We start from the raw sequence: 16634 nt of genomic DNA on the forward strand, positions 1-16634 counted from the left end.
TTTTTTAAATACTCTTTACACCCAATATGGGACTTGAACTCACAGTTCTGAGATCAAGAGTAGCGTTCTCCTCCAACAGAGCCAGCCAAGCAACCCATCTGATACCTATTCTTACTAGCGGTATGACCTTGGGCAATTTGCTTAACCTCTCTGTGCCTTACTTTCCTAACCTGTAATGGTAATAATTACGAAATGTACGTCATAAGGATAAAACACCATTTAGTTGATTTAATGCCTGATAGGAAATAAGCCCATGATAAAGATTAAGAATCATTACTTGGATAAGCACTATTGTAAGGAAGCTATAAAATTAGAGTCTTTACAAGATTTTTATAATCTAAGAGCTGCCATATTTCAAATGGTAGGAGAACCCAATTGAGAGAAATGTCAAATAAATAATGTTCTTAGGATTTTTTTTGAGAGGGTAGGTACAATCAGGGGAGTTTAGAATCTAGTCAGGTTTAACCTGTAGGCTTTGAACTAGAAGGCTAGACAAAAAATGCACACTGATATGCCACTTATCCAAGGATCCTGTCCCAGGGGATGGTGAAGGAAATGGAAGAAATAGCCAAGAAATCAAAGTTGCCAAGAGCACATTATTTGGAGACTGACAGGCCCAGTTCCCATCCTAATCCTATCTCCAGCTCTGGAGGCTTTCTTTGACCTCTCTGAGGCTCCCTTTCCTTTTGGATTGTTGTGAGGATCAGCGTCCATCTCTGCAAAACATGCAGCATGGATTCTGGCCAACCATCACAGCTTGCCCAGGACTGTACCACTTTGAACGCTGAATGTCCTACATTTCAGAAAACCCTTCAGCCCCAGGCAAATTGAGATGGTCAGCCTAGAACCATTCCCTCCAAAGTAGTGTCCATTTTTAAGTAATTTTGTTGACATGGCGGCTGTTGAAAATATACAAAGAAGGGAGGGGCAGCATGTGAAAAAACACCCAAGACTGTAGAGGAAGATGTCTCAGGACAGTGCCCATCTTTGATGTGCCTTGGTACAAGAAAAGTCAGAGAGAAATGGAGCTAACCTTTGATCCTGGCTCATCTGGCTGCTGTCTCTACCTCTGCTTCACACATAGTAGATACTCATTAAATGATTAGATCAATGATGGCTCTCCCTATGGGGATTGTTCTCAATATTAGGATCGACCTTTGTAATATGATGGCCTCTTTCACCAGCCTGTCTGAGGTGAAGATCTGTTACGAGGAGGCAGGTGGTATGGGTTATAAAGCATCCATATGGAACAAGACACTTTAACAGAGTCTATGGATGAGTATACGGGGGTGGGGGAAGATTTAGGAAAACATCTCCAATATTTTTCCTTTTCATTTTTTTAAACCTTTGAGTTGTGTGGTAATCAGTTCCCAATGATCCCTGCCTCTTGGAACTCATGCCATTGTATAATCTTCTTGCCTTATGCTTTGGGCTGGATCTAGTTGATATGCTTCTGAAGAGAACATAGCACAAGTGATGAGATGCCTATTCTGAGATTAGGATATAAAAGACTATGACTTCTCTCTTGCTTGCTCCATTTCTCTCTGACTTTTCTTGTATGCTTGCTCTGATGAAGCAAGCTATAAATCATGAACTGTACTATGGAGAAGCTCGTGTGGCAAAGAGGTGAGGGCAACCTCTGGCCAAAAGCAACCAAGGAACTGAACCCTGCCAAGAATCATGTGAGTGAGCTTGGAAGTGGGCTATTCCCTAGTCAAGCTTTCAGGTGAGACTGCAGCCCCTGCTGGCATGTGGATTTCAGTTTTGAGAGAGACCCTAAACAAAGGATCCAGCCTTTGGATCCTAAACTATGCCTGAATTTCTGCCCATAGACACTGTGATAAAATACATGTATAATGTTTCAGACACTAGCTGTAATAGATAACATCTATCTATATACAGAAAATCACATATAAATGCATGGCTTGATGAAATTTTATAAGCTGAACATACCTGTGTAAACAAAGGTAGATGAAGAAATAGAAAATTTTCAGAATCCTAGAAAACTCCACTCATATTCCCTTTTAGTCATTAGCTGAAATGTCCCCCTTCCCTGGTCAAAAATGACTTCTATTCTAACTTCTAGCAGCATAAATTTGTTTTGCTTGTTTTGGTACTTTATGTAAATGGGATCACACACTATGTAAAATCGCTTCCAGCACTTTCTCAGAGAGATCCCTTGATACATTGAGAACCACTGAGACACATGGAGAGAGAGCCAATGATTGACATGTTTGTCAGTAGTTATCCATTACAGTCTTTATTTGAGAGTAGGCGATCTGCTTTTAGAAGAGAAGTATTGGTTACTGGACAGAAATAGTCTTAGAATAGGAGAAACAATTCATTTAGCCACCATGGCTTTGCAGTTCCATTTGCCTTGAGTAAGTCAGTTCCTTTTGCTTGAGTTTCTGATCCCCATGTTATTGTTTTAGAGATTTTATTTATTTATTTGACACAGAGAGAGAGAGGGTGCACAAGCAGGAGGAGCAGCAGGCAGAGGGAGATGGAGAAGCAGGCTCCCCGCAGAGTAGGGAGCCCAATGCAGGGCTCAATCCCAGGACCCTGGGATCACAACTTGAGCTGAAGGCAGATGTTTAACCAACTGAGCCACCCAGGTGCCCACCCCATGCCCAGATCATATAGTTAGAGGCCAACTGGGGAGTCACATACAGGTTCATTCATTTCTACTCTGAGTTTCTAGCCACAAAACTATAGTACCCTGCAAAGCTCAAGATCAAAGTCTGCTTGTGACAGTGAGAATCCACTTGAGTAGTCAGTTGCATTCCTTATCACTTCTGCTTTTCTATTCACCCATCTGTCCATTCATTTGATGATCTGTCCAATCAATCAATTATCCATCTGAACATGCTCTGAATGTTTGTATGTCTCCAAAATTCATATGTTAAAATCCTAAACCCTCAAAGTGATGATACTAAGAGATGGGGGTCTTTGGAAGGTGATTAGGTCATGAGGGTGGGCTTCTCATGAATGAGATTAATTTCCTTCTAAAAGAGGCCCAAGAGAGCTCCTTTGCCCCCTTCTGCCATGTAAGTATTCCAGATATCTGCAACCCAGAAGAAAGAGGGCCATCACTTAAAACACGCTGGCACCCTGATCTTGTATTTCCAGCCTCTGGAACTATAAGAAATATATTTCTGTTGTTTATAAGCCTGTTCTGTTGTTTATAATACCCAGTCTGCGGTGTTTTATTTTAGCAAACTGACTGGGCTAAGACACCATCCAACCTTCCAACAATCCATCCAACCCTCCATCCATTCATCTAACTATCCATCTAGTCCCAGATACCATGTGTGGCTATCCATTCCACAAATACCAAGGGCTTCTTCTATGCTGATTCTATGCCAGGAAGAGGCTGACTCGGATACGAAAGCTAGGTTCCCACTAGACTTGAAGCTCCCTGAGGGTAGAATCTCTTGTTTTTCTGTGCGAGGTATATAAAATATGATTGGGCTCCTGTCTTCCTTTCCAACTTTATTTCACCTATCTATCTTCTTGCTCATTCCTTTTCAACCACACTGGTTCTCTTTCTCTTTCTAGAATAAGCTAAGCCTTCTTTTGCCTTAGGACTTTAGCAATTGCTGTCCCTTTTGACCCAAATGTTCATCCAACAGTGTCAAAAACTGGCTCCTTATCCTTTGCATTTTAGCAAAAAATGTCTTATCCTCAGAGGGACCTTTTCTGATCACCTTATTCTCTGCCCCTATGCTAGCAATAACTGCTTATCATCTCATCCTGTTTATTTCCTTTATGGCATTTCTCATAATCTGTAATCATCTTGTGTATTCATTGCCTATTTTCTAACTCTCTAATTAGAAAAATAAGCTCTAGGCGGCCGGCAACTAATTTTCTCATCTTCTTTCTGCATGCCTTCAGCCTGGCTAGCCCAGTAACTGACACATAGTAGGCTTTCAACATTTATTTGTTGAATAAATGGATGAAAGATGCATAGCCAGATCCTCCCAATATTAGCAAGCTTGAAGAATAGTAGAAAATAAGCCTGAAATATAGAGGAGGAACAGAGAGGGCCTTGAAAAACAAGGTGAAGGGGGTTATATTTGATGTGAACATGGTGAGGAGACTCTTCAGTGCAGGATGAAAATGGTGATTTAAAAGGAGGACTTGGTATGCCGCAATCTGCCATAAAACCTTAATTTAAGTGATTCACTGTAGCATCTTGCAATGAATTACTACAAGAGTTAATCAGGTCCCAGGACCTGAATTGTATTCTTTTCCCTTCTGATAGATTATACGGTGTGGGAACTCAGCATGGCTCTAGGAGTTTCATAGAACTATATGTAATATTTAATTAACTGACTATGGTGAATTATAGACCAAGTGATCATGGTGAAAGCCCTGTAAGGTGAGATCCTTGTTCATTTACTGCAGGCATCTGGCTTGCAGGAGATAAATTATTTGTTCAATGAATGAGTGAGTGGAATAGTCATGCGCTTGACAGAGTTGGGTTAGATAGGATCTGCTGCTAGCTGTGTGACCTCTGAGATCTTTAACCTGGCTAAGGGTCAGTTTTCTCATCTGGAAAAGAAGGAGAAGACTTCACTCAGAGGATTTTAAATGGGAGCTTATGGGAAAATCTCTGACAGAGTGGACACTTAGTAATTTAATTTCCTTCTGTTACTTTGGAGATGCTGAACCTGTACTGATTATGATTTCTTATCAGCTTTTCCCAAGAGCTCCATGACCTAAAATAGGGCATATGGTAACACTTAGTTTTTGCCATTTTCAGTCCTTTTAGTGTAAACTTGAAATTCTGTCTCTGAAATTTACTAGCTAAGTGACCTTGGGCACTCTCTTTGTGCTTCAGCTTCTTTTTCTACAAAATGGGTATAATAATAGTACCTGTCTCATAGGAGTAGTGTAAGGATTGAGATGGTATATTACCGGTTTGTACTAGGCCCTGAAAGGCAGAAGGCACTCAATAAATGTTAGCTGTAATTATTTAGAATTTAAGTTAAAAAAAAAAAGATTTTATTTGAGAGAGAGAGAGAGAGAGGGAGAGAGAAACAAGGAGGGGTAGCTGAAGAGGGAGAAGCAGGCTCCCCTACTGAACAGGGAACCCAACGCTGATGCCAGGCTCCATCCCAGGACTCTGGGATCATGACCTGAGTTACCCAGGAACCCCTGGAATTTCATTTTTTACTCCCCTTAATGCTGTCAACTTTTCTCCCCTCCCTCCTGTCGGCATTCTCAATGCCTACAATCTCTTCTGGAGAATAAGCTGATTCTGCGGTGCAGTCTGAAATAATTGGGTTCGGTAGATTCTTCTAGACACGACAAATCGAGAGACTTAGAGTGGAAAGAAAAGTAGGAGCCTTAAGACATGGAAGAGAGAGACTTTTTGAACCTGTCACATAGAAGAGGCCGGGAAAAGAAAAGGCTTAAGCAAGGAAGCAAGTGCGTCCACTTTCCAGTGAATTTGGAGACAGCAAACAATATTCACACGTAAGTCCCCCCATGCCTCAGTACTCCTCTCTGGAATGTTCATCAGCTTCCTACAGTACGCACGGTGTCCCTTCCTCTTGTCACGATGAGCATTTTCCTACTTTGAAATAAGTAGGTGCATTGTTCCTAGAAAGTGGAGAGAAGTCAAGGAAAACAGTCGCTGCGTGGGGGCTGGAGCGTCTGTCGTGAGGTTATGGAGGACGCCTTGCAACATCATCCTACCCCCAGCGCCGAGCACAGTGCCTAGCTTAGCAGGAGCTCCAAACGTGTGTCTAGAATGGTTTTCAAACTTTAGTTGGCCTTGTCAAGGAGGCTTGTCGTGCCCACACGCGGCCGCCAGCAGGTCCGCGCCTAGAAATAACATTTATTCTAAGGAGCTCGGCGCAGGGATTCTTGGGAAGCTGCTCCCCTCCCGCATTTGCCTTGTCGCTCCTCCCCCCGCCCCCTCTCCCCGGGTCGCCTTTGAAAGAACTAGCGCGCCACGTGATTCTCTCCTTTCTCCCACCTCCGAAAGCCTGACTGATAATGGGCAAGAGCGCAGGCCAACCGTAAAGCTCTCCTTCGCCTTGCAGCCAATAGAAAGAGGCGATGAGCATGGGGCTCAGCTTTTGTGACTTCCCCGGTGCCCTCACGCCTCCTCCAAGGTTCAACATTTGACAACTCGCGCGGCCAATGAGAAGTTCCGACTGCGCCTGGGGGGGCGGGACCGGCCCGGCGATTGACGCCCCCGCCTGGCCAATGAGGTGTCGCACGGGCGGGAGGGGTGTAGGCCGGAACCAATGGCGCGGTGCCAATCACGAGCATCAGGGAAAGGGCGGGACGAGAGTGTCCAAGGGAGGGAGGGGAAGGCCCAGGGAACCGAGCCGCGCTGCCGCGGCCGCTGCGCCCCGAGCTGGAGGAGGGAGAAGCCAGGAAGAAGATGGCGGCCGTGGCTGCAGAGGCGGCAGCGACCGCAGCGTCCCCCGGGGAGGGGGGCGCCGGCGAGGCCGAGCCGGAGATGGAGCCGATCCCCGGCAGCGAGGCCGGCACGGACCCCCTCCCGGTCACGGCGACTGAGGCGTCTGTGCCGGACGGCGAGGCCGACGGGCAGCAGCCCTCTCCGCGGGCCGACGAGCCGCCGCTGCCGCCCCTGCCCCTGCCGCCGCCGCCGCCGCCGCCGCCGCCGCCGGGGGAGCCCGCCCGCAGCCCCGAGGCGGCGGGGCCCGAGCTGGAGGCGGACGAGAAGCTGCCGGCCCGGGCGGCGGAGCCGGCGGCGGCCGCGCCTCCGGGGCCCGCCGACCTCCCGCCTGCCCCCGCCGCGCCGCCCGCGCAGCCGCCCGCGCCCGCGCCCGCGCCCGCGCCCGAGCAGCCGCCGCCGCCGCCGCCGCCGCAGCCCGCAGCCCCGGCGCGCGTGGACTCGGCGGTGTCGCAGCTGATCCCCGGCGCCGAGGTGCGGGTCACGCTGGACCACATCATCGAGGACGCGCTCGTCGTGTCGTTCCGTCTGGGGGAGAAGCTCTTCTCCGGGGTCCTCATGGATCTGTCCAAAAGGTACCGCGCCCGCCCCCAGCACGCCCCCGGGCCCGCTTGGTCCCCAGGGAGGGAGCGAGCCGCCGCGGCCCCCCGCCCCGGCCTGCGGCCGCCCGAGCCCTGGGGTCGCGAGCGCGGCCCCGCCCCGCCCCGGTGGGCGCCCGAGAGCGCAGGTGTGTGGCCGGCGGCCGCGCGCACCTCTGCAGCCCGGCTCGGCGCGCCCCCCGGGGCTGCTGGGGCAGTGCCGGCCGCGGAAGGAGCTGCGCGGAGGACCTGGTGCCGGGAGCCGGGCGGGGGACGCTGCTCGTGGGGGCGCTTTCCCCCTGAAATTCACCTTTATCGAGGCTGGAGAAAGGGGCGTGTGCGTCGGGGTCCCCGAAAGGTTAGCTGTCATCCCTTACGGCCGGGCCGGGGCCCGGGCGGGGGGGGGGGGGGGGACTATTCGTCAGACGCGAACGTCTTGACTGCTCCGCTCACCGTGAGAGCTAATTACCCCTTGGATAACTGCAGCGGGGAAGCACCTTTGGCTAATTAAAGTGATAGTTTTAAGAAAGGCCTAAAGAAGAGAGAGCTTTTGGGTTTGTTTTTTTGTTTTGTTTTTGTTTTTACATTTTATAATATCAAGGTGGCATGGTATCGAAATGCCCAAATAATCGACTTCTGAACTGTAGGTAACAGTTTACGTACGAAGGGCAAGAAGGTGGAATTCACCCGCAAGCCTTTGGCTTAGCACATTGTCATCGTTGATTTGAAATGTGTATGGGCATTGCTTTAAACAGGTAAAGAAGGTATCCTAAGTCTAGAGTTAAGTTAACCTTTGTATTCTCTTCTTTTGCAGATATGAAGTGCAGAGACTCCCATTCACGGCTCTCCATTCTGTTTCCTGCAACAGCACACACTCTGATGGGTATCTCACCTGTTTGGAAATGGCTTACTTTAATATGTTTTTTTTTTTTTTTTTTTTTTAAATTTATTTATGTGAGAGAGAGCATTGAGCAGGGAGAGGGGCAGAGGGACAAGCAGATTCCTCACTGAGCAGGTCTGGGGTGGGATCAACCCCTAAGACCCTGAGATCATGACCTGAGCTGAAGGCAGATGATTAAGGACTCAGCCACTGCAGGGGCCCCCAGTATGTCCCCCCACCCCCAGTATGTTTTATTTTTAACTCCTTGCTGTAGCATCAAAGACACCATCTTTTTCCCATTTGGAGGCCGGTCGGGGAGGGAGGGAGGGAATTTAATATACTTGTGGAAGGCAGTTAGAGGGCAGGAGAGACCTGAGAAAATAAAAAAATATAAAAATACACATTGAAGTAGGGCCCTTGGGCAGGGAAGAAGATGGGAGCCTTTATAATTATTGTTTTTTTAAGATTTATTTGGGAGAGATCACGAGTGGGTGAAAGGGCACAGGGAGAGAAGAATATCCAAGGAGACTCCTTCCTTCATAGCAGGGAAGCCCCCTCACCTCCCCAGTTTATCTCACAAACCATGAGATCAGGACCTGAGCTGAAACCAAGAGTGGATGTTTAACCGAGTGAGCTACCCAGTGCCCTACTTCTTTTTTTTTTTTTTTTTTTTTTCTTCCAGGTTTTTTTTTATTTATGTATTTTAGAGAGCAAGCATGAGCAGGGGAGGAGAGAATTGAAAGGAGAGAATCTTAAGCAGACTCTTCACTGAGTTCGGAGTCTTCTCATGTCCCATGAGATCCTGAGCTGAAACCAAGTCCTTCGGTTAACCAATAGAGCCATCCAGGCACCCCAACAATTATTTCTGTACATTGTTTAACCTCAAAAGCTTTTTTTAGTTTTCTTTCCTTTTTTTTTTTTTGAGAATTTTGGATTAGGACCTTTGTACTTATGTTTTCATAGTTAGAAAGCAGGATGAGACCAATGTGCTTCCTACTGATGTATTTAATAGTGAAGGAGAGAGAGACTCAGTAGTGTGTATGCTATTGAATCAAACAGAAGTGAAGGCCAGTGATTGTGTGAGAATCTGGATTTCAAATCTGCAAAAGGAAGGTGTAAAAGGTAAGTTGTTCCTGGAAGTGAAACGGATAGTTCTTTCCTCTGTTGAGGCGCTCATTGTGTTGGTGTTTTATTTTTTAAAATTTTCTTTGATAGGAAATGGCAGTATATTTTTTGACTTTTGTTCTGCTTTGCCAACCGTGCTTCTTACAGACACCAGTTCTTTGGTTGAAGGAGTTATTTTTATTATGAACCTTTTGCATTTTAATGTTAGGAGGTGAAAGGTCTGTGTCATGAAAATCTTTTGTGAAAGGTCAAGGAAATCCTGTCACCTTTTCATTCAACTATTATTTATTGATCACATCTGTGTGTAAGGCACCCTCTTAGTATTTGGAATATTACGAGATATGGTCCCTGCCTCTGGAAGTTTCTATTTGGGTGGTAACCACATTGTGGAATTGGTGAAGAAAAAGGGTCTTTAAGATTTAGCACTTGAAGGAATTATCGGACTAATGAATGACTAGTTGGGTATTTTTTTTTTAAACATTTTATTTATTTATTCATTAGAGATACACAGAGAGAGAGAGGCAGAGACACAGGCAGAGGGAGAAACAGGCTCCATGCAAGGAGCCCGATGTGGGACTCGATCCCGGGTCTCCAGGATCACACCCTGGGCTGCAGGCGGCGCTAAACCGCTGAGCCACCCGGGCTGCCCGGGTATTTTTTTTTTTTTTTTTATAACGGAAAAGCAGATCTGCCCATATATTTTGTAATCTGTGCTTTACCTTGCTTGAATACTCGATGCGCAGTTAACTGATAATCCAGTAGATGCTCTAGATTGTACCACGATTGTGACTACAGTAATCAGCTGCTTTAAAAACAGTTTGCATCATATTCGAATTGGCCATTTAATGAAATCTTTGGGTAAAAATAACAAGAGCTTCCTGTTATGTACCAGGCATTGTACCACTTGCTCTAGTCTTTATAACTCTTGGTATTTTTCATTTATATAGGAGGAAATTGAAGTTCATTTAATTTGGCCAGTCATTGAGCTTACAAATGGCAAAGTAAGGATTCAAATGTAGGTTGATCTGATTCTAAAGCCTATACTTCTACATTCATGTTAGAAAGTTGGGCTGACAAATTTTCTTTTAAATAAACTGCATATTTCTGAACTTCAGTGCCTATCCTGATTTCAGTAGCTGTACAGGATAATACAACTGGTATGGGTATTGGAGCAAATGGATTCTTTAGTCAGGTAATAGCCATGAGACCTTCTGCTCTGGAGCTTCCTCATTTCCTTAGCTTTAGCTGTGTATTGCAGAACACACAGCAGCCTCTGAAGTCGTGATTCTTGCCTGTTCAGTGAGGTACTCAGGAAAGAATTAACATTTGGGAGACTATTAAGTGCTTCATGTATGTGTATTGTTTTCTTTAGTCTTAAAAAGGAAAAGGGCCAGTTACTGCCTTTTTGATAATTTTATTCTGGCATTATCCATGGTACAGAAATGTTTTTTAAAGTTGGAAGAGTTGTTCACTGTGTTCAGTCCTCATATACAGCTTGTCATATATATGGATTGCTCTAGACTCTGCTTTTGTAAGCATTTAACATTCTTCACCTTCTATCATTGTAGTATTTTTTGCCTTATTTTTAGTTATTTGATTGAATAGCACATTTTTGAGGAGAGTCTTTTCATGGAGAAAAGGAACAGGACCCACGTAATTTAAAAGAATAGAAAGTGATAGTACCACTTACCAAGTAGTAGCAGATTGATCTGGACAGAGTGTCAAGGTAGTTGGGGTCCAACTTCTGGTGCCACGCTCTCTAGTTAACACTATGACTTTGGGCAAAACTCCGTGCCTCTTTGGGCTCCAGTCTCTCTAGTTCTTAGGAGGTTCATTCGATTTCAGGCAGTTCACAAACCCAAACAAGCAAATAAACTTCACGACTTGGTTTATGTATAGAGTGAGTAGGATGACCAGGTCGTATGGTTTTCCTGTATCATCCCAGTTTGATTGTTACTTCCCCCTCATGTCTTCAAAGTAGCTTGCTTTGGCTACTATACAAATGACATGGTCACCCTAAAAATGAAGATACTTGAATATCTGGTTAAAAATTTTATGTAGCATAGGATTTATTTATTTTTATTTATTTATTTATTTATGATAGAGAGAGAGAGAGAGAGAGGCAGAGACATAAGCAGAGGGAGAAGCAGGCTCCATGCACCGGGAGCCCGATGTGGGATTCGATCCCGGGTCTCCAGGATCGCACCCTGGGCCAAAGGCAGGTGCCAAACTGCTGCGCCACCCAGGGATCCCCAGCATAGGATTTATTTGAAACTGAAAACCCTTTTATGGCATTCTTTAGTTTATTCTAGGCTCCTCCTCTGTTGTTTTATACCCAGCTGTCTTAGATAGTTTGAATTACCTGCCTACTCCTGAATTCATTAGGAATAGGTAAAGCCAATAATCTAATAGTAGCAGATAAAAGTAATCAGCTAACCCACAAATACAGTTTGGTCTCTTCCCTAACCTTAAACTTTTGAAATTTTGACAAACATACATTTGTTTCTTCTTTAGCATTATAGAATTCACATTCCTTCAGGTTGCTAAACTGTCTTAATGATTATTTTAGAATAATCAGTGGTTGTACTGTAATTTTTTTGTTTTTATTATGGGAAATGAACCTCCATGTATGTATTATCCTTGCTCTGACATTTATCAACTATTAATCAAACTTGCTTCATCTTATGTCTACTTCACTGGATTATTTTGAAGAAAATCCTAAACATGTTTTCTTCATCATAAGAATTTTGGTATAGATCTCTGAAAAGAAGTATTTTAAAGCCGTAATGTACTACTGTTATTGCAACTAAAATAATAACAGTGTTGCTTTCTATCATCCTATAGCGAGTCAGTGTTAAAATTTCAGTGTTTCAAAATTAACGTCTCAGTCAACATCTAAGTTTTGTTCAAATTAGGATCCAACTAAAGTTTATACTTTGTAATTGGTTGATAAGTTTCATGTTTTTCATCTGTAGTTCTCTTGCCATTATATTTTATTCCCTTGAAGTTGATTTGTTAAGCCATAGACTTAGGCAGAATTTTCCACATTTTGGATTTTTTTCCAATTGCATCCCATTAGATGAATTTCCATGACTTTTAAAAATAGTTCTTTTCCTTCAGGAGCAGACTGAAGGGACAACCACCACAGCCCTCTGAGGGCCTCTTTAGAAAGCCTCTCGTCCCTTGTTTTGGGTCAGTAGAAATGATACGGAAACCTCTTACCTGCTTGCACACTTGAGACCTATCCTTTAGCACACATCTAACTTTAATGATTACAAATATAGAAAAATTTAACCAGTCAGGATTATCTGCAAAGGGTAAAAGTCTTCAGCCCTAGTTTCTGAAAAGGTATTTATCAGCTCAGTCCATACCTGAAGGGACGGTATTTACTGGGACTTAGGGTTTCTGACTACACAGAGGGATCATTTCAACTATTTTATTGCTGTTCTCTACATCTTGAAAAGTAGTTATAAAACCACTTTGAATACCTGAAAAATCTCTTGAATTCCATTTTTTTTGGATCTGATATGAATTAAGGAGTCATGAAGTAAATGTTTATGCATAAAAACCCTTGTCATTTTAAGTTTTTGGTACATACTTTTTAAAGGTTGTAGCTAGTTATATTTCAGAATTGACCTTTTATAAATACTGACATTTTGTGTGTATCTGTGGGGTACTGTTAATTAAAGAGAATCGAGGGGATTTCTTTTAAAAAAAACTTCAGATTTCACTAAGTTCTTAAAATAATTTGTAGAAAAGTTACTTGTTTTTTAAGGAAATATAAACCAAGACAATGATTTTTTTTCTTTACAGAGACCATGAAACGTATGGTGCAATAGCTCTACTTTTGGTGGGAAAAATATACAGCCATTCTGGTGAAGCAGTGAGTAGTGGTATTAGTAGCTTATACTAAGCATCCAGCTTGAGAATTTAGGTCCTCACATAGTGTGCTTGAATAATTGTGTTGAGTTATACATATTTAAAACACATTTTTTTTTGGTGATTATTCTGCTTTTATTCTAAGGTGTTGATAAAGGGTTCCCATAGTAAGCCCAGAGCCAAATGCCAATCACTTTCTGATCCAGACATTTAGGACACCCACTACTAAACCAGTGTATATGTTGTATTGAAAGAGTGCTCTCTTCCCTAGCATGTTGCACTGCAACGAATTGTTGGACATTAAAAACTTAGTTTGTAAAAATCCTGTAACAAACATCATGGTATTAAAAACAGATTTTAAAACTAAGTTTTATAAACTGGATAACTAGATACTGTAAACATAAACTATGCCAGGCATGTTTTAATGGACTTGGGGTTTCTAATGAGGTTAATTTTCAGCCTTTTAGTGTAAGACAGACCATACTTCACTGTGTACTGTTTCAAAGCAAAGTTCTTGATAAAACTATATTTAAGCTTCCTAAGATCCATTTTTCTCTGGGAAACTATTAAAGGGTTTGTGCAATATGTATTCATCTTCTCTGTTATGGTGGAGTTAATGTCACATTGATAAAAAATGAAAGATGTTCTTAGTACTTATTTGTGCCTATGAAGTGCATCCTATTTCTTGATATTTATTGGCCCTATTCTCCCTAAATTCCCAGATTAATTTAGGCACACATTGTCAGCAAGACAGAGCTTGCTCTAGTGGCAGATCTTGCAAGAAAGTAAGTGGAGGTTAAGTTACACTTTGGGTGAATTTAATATAGAATGTTTTTGCTAAATACTTTGGTCAGTGATCCTGTAAACAAATGTGCTTAAGATTTCTGAGCTCTACTCCAATTTGCAGTTTTAACCAAGATGATTCTGATGCAGGGTGATTCTTGTACCATATTTGGAGATAAGCAATTTTTAGGGAGTAGCTTTGCCAAAATAGGGCCATAAATTTGTTAAACCTATCTTAAAAGTTACTGGTTAATTTTGATTGGGATGTAATTACAAAGTAAGCAATACATATGGGGATGGGCCACTTGGGTGGCAGATCCAGATCCTTATTATAGAACTGGTAATTAGACTTGCAAATAGGTTTCTTAAATCTGGTTGCCTACTAGGAATTTAGTAGTTCATAACTTTCATCTTTTTCCCTTGGACCAATTTTATACAGTCACCTTACAATAGAATAGTGTTTTTTAGCCTTTTAAAACTCATAATTGAGTATTTGATATTTAATTTTCACTTTCTGCATATTCTCACCATATAGGAAGGTTGCCATATATGGCACTATATAACACTATATGTTTCTCACTCTTAAACTAGGCACTGGGCCAACCCCCTTGTTTATATTGTTTTCAGTTACTCTCTGGGAAATCCAGTGATGTAAATTCTGCTAATCCCCATTTCACAGATAAAGACACTGAGGCTCAGAGATTAAGTAAATTGCCCCAAGTTATAATATATTTTATATTTATATTAAAATATAAGATATTAGTGGGAAAAGATGCCCTTTTTGAACAATATGCAGTTCTTTAAGATTTGAAAACAATCTTATTCCAAATCTAATATACTTCTATTTTTACCATTCTCATTTAGCTTATGATTTTAAGGAGGAGTTATCTTGGTAGGTAGAAATGATAAACTCTTTGTTACTCTCTCAACCAGGCAATAGCTGCTTTTGAAATATGAATAGCTCATCAGTTCAATTTAGTGAACACTTTGGGCATTTTTGGAAGTGGGGTTTTTCTTCATATATGGTTCTGAGATGTTTTGCCTTGGTTGGCCTGGCCCTGGCAACAGTGGAGTCCACTTGAGAGAGAAATCAGAAAACATCATATTTGAGTCTCCCTGAGCACAGGATCAGCATTTAAGTGCTGGCTGGCTGAATTGGAAAATAATTTAAAGACTAAAACACTGTAAGTTTTTGAACAGCCTATTTTTGGTAAACTAGAAATTGAGAAATAGTTATTTTGAAAAAGTCTGTTGAGAAATAATTTAGGCCTCTGTATGGTGTGGACTCCATTAGACATAATACAAGAGAAATATTAAAAGTACTTAGAATTCATAATAGAAACCTAGAAAATGTAAAACTGCCTTTTGGTGTCTTAGAGCCTAGACTAAGGGAATTCTGTTCAAGAATTTGTATTTACATTAATAATAGTGAAAAAGATCCTTATATACCCAGTGTTCATTTTCTTGGGAATAGGTCAGCTATATTGCTCTGTGATGTACAAAAGTGAGGTCAAGATTTGTCTGCTCTTAAAAATATTTGGCACTTTATGGCACTTACAATTTTCTTGGATGATTATTTTTAAAAAGAATTTACTATTAAGGAATAATAATTTGAATACCATACAGTTGTTACTAGTATTTGTGTTTTTAAAAAGACTGAAGCATAAGTGTTTTCTCTATAGTTGTCTCTTTTTATTTCCAAACCTAGATATCCAGGTAAGTTTTTAGAGGATTATTTGAAGGTATGTGATTAGGAGCTTAAACTCTAAATTATTAGCATTTACCCCCTACCCTCTCCAAAAGCAATCATGCTGTTATAAAAGAGGATTCGATAGACTTTTAAAAGACTGAGTAAATTTTTATGGTTAGAGAGATGTTATTTTAAAACATTGATGCAGCATCCCTCCCCATCAGTTACTTAGAAAGGTATTTCCTGGTTCATAGTTGATGCGTGTTTTGTTTTTATCTTTTTTTTTTAATTTTTTTTGTAAATTTTTATTATGATAGTCACAGAGAGAGAGAGAGAGGCAGAGACATAGGCAGAGAGAGAAGCAGGCTCCATGCACCGGGAGCCCGACGTGGGATTCGATCCCAGGTCTCTAGGATCACGCCCTGGGCCAAAGGCAGGTGCTAAACCGCTGCGCCACCCAGGGATCCCCTTGTTTTTATCTTAATAAAGTTATCTTCCGTACCTCCTTGCCCATTTTGATATCCGTAGTCCCTGCTGCAAATTGCTCTTGTAATACTTTGTTTTTAATTAAAAACATCACTCATATTCACTTATAGTTAATAAAATTGAATGCACCTTAATAATAGTTACCATATATTGTGCTTACTTACTGTGTACTAGGTTCTAAGGTGAGCAATTATGCATGTTCTTTTTTTTTTTTAAATTTATTTTAGAGCACACAAGTGCCCATGAGCAGGGGAGGGCGAGGCAGAGATTCTTTTTTTTTAATTTTTATGATAGTCACAGAGAGAGAGAGAGAGGCAGAGACACGGGCAGAGGGAGAAGCAGGCTCCATACACCGGGAGCCCGACGTGGGATTCGATCCCGGGTCTCCAGGATCGCGCCCTGGGCCAAAGGCAGGCGCCAAACCGCTGTGCCACCCAGGGATCCCGAGACAGACATTCTTAAACTGACTATACTTCTTAAGCTGAGGTGGGGCTTAATCACCTGACCCTGAGAGCATGACCTGAGCCAAAACCAAGCCTCGATGCTTAACAGACTGAACCACCCAGGTGCCCCTATTTATGCATATTCTTAATTAAACTATATGATAATCCTTTGAAGTTACTGAACTACAATTCCGATATCCAAAAAGCTCTGAAAACTAAACTTTTAACTTTTTTGGTGGGAAAACCTAACTTGACTGAAATTATGTGAGATTATATATCCCATTTAGTGTGAATGTTTTTTCATTTCCTTTTTTTTTTTTTTTTTTAAGTTTTT

At 42.3% G+C, this 16634-nt stretch overlaps 1 protein-coding gene across 16 annotated transcripts in view; it reads left to right on the top strand.

The window, feature by feature from the left end:
• Positions 1–6334: 6334 nt before the first annotated feature.
• The window catches only part of PWWP2A (PWWP domain containing 2A), a 37265-nt gene continuing 26965 nt past the window's right edge, over positions 6335–16634 (top strand). For 2 of the 16 annotated variants that reach the window (XR_005358331.1, XM_038534874.1), the window contains exon 1: positions 6335–7011. Coding sequence is in view for 3 of the 16 variants with exons in the window: in XM_038534874.1 (XP_038390802.1) it covers positions 6401–7011 (611 nt within the window). In the remaining 13 variants the exon portion in view is untranslated. Of the gene's footprint in view, positions 7012–7223; positions 7373–7549; positions 7770–7828; positions 7898–7950; positions 9017–12832; positions 12903–13620; positions 13684–14711; positions 14866–16634 lie in introns of those variants that run through there. The other 14 variants (XM_038534875.1, XM_038534876.1, XR_005358335.1 and 11 more) reach the window with 13 other exon arrangements.

This window comes from Canis lupus, chromosome 4 (genome assembly GCF_011100685.1).
Source record: "Canis lupus familiaris isolate Mischka breed German Shepherd chromosome 4, alternate assembly UU_Cfam_GSD_1.0, whole genome shotgun sequence".
Lineage (NCBI taxonomy): Eukaryota > Metazoa > Chordata > Mammalia > Carnivora > Canidae > Canis > Canis lupus.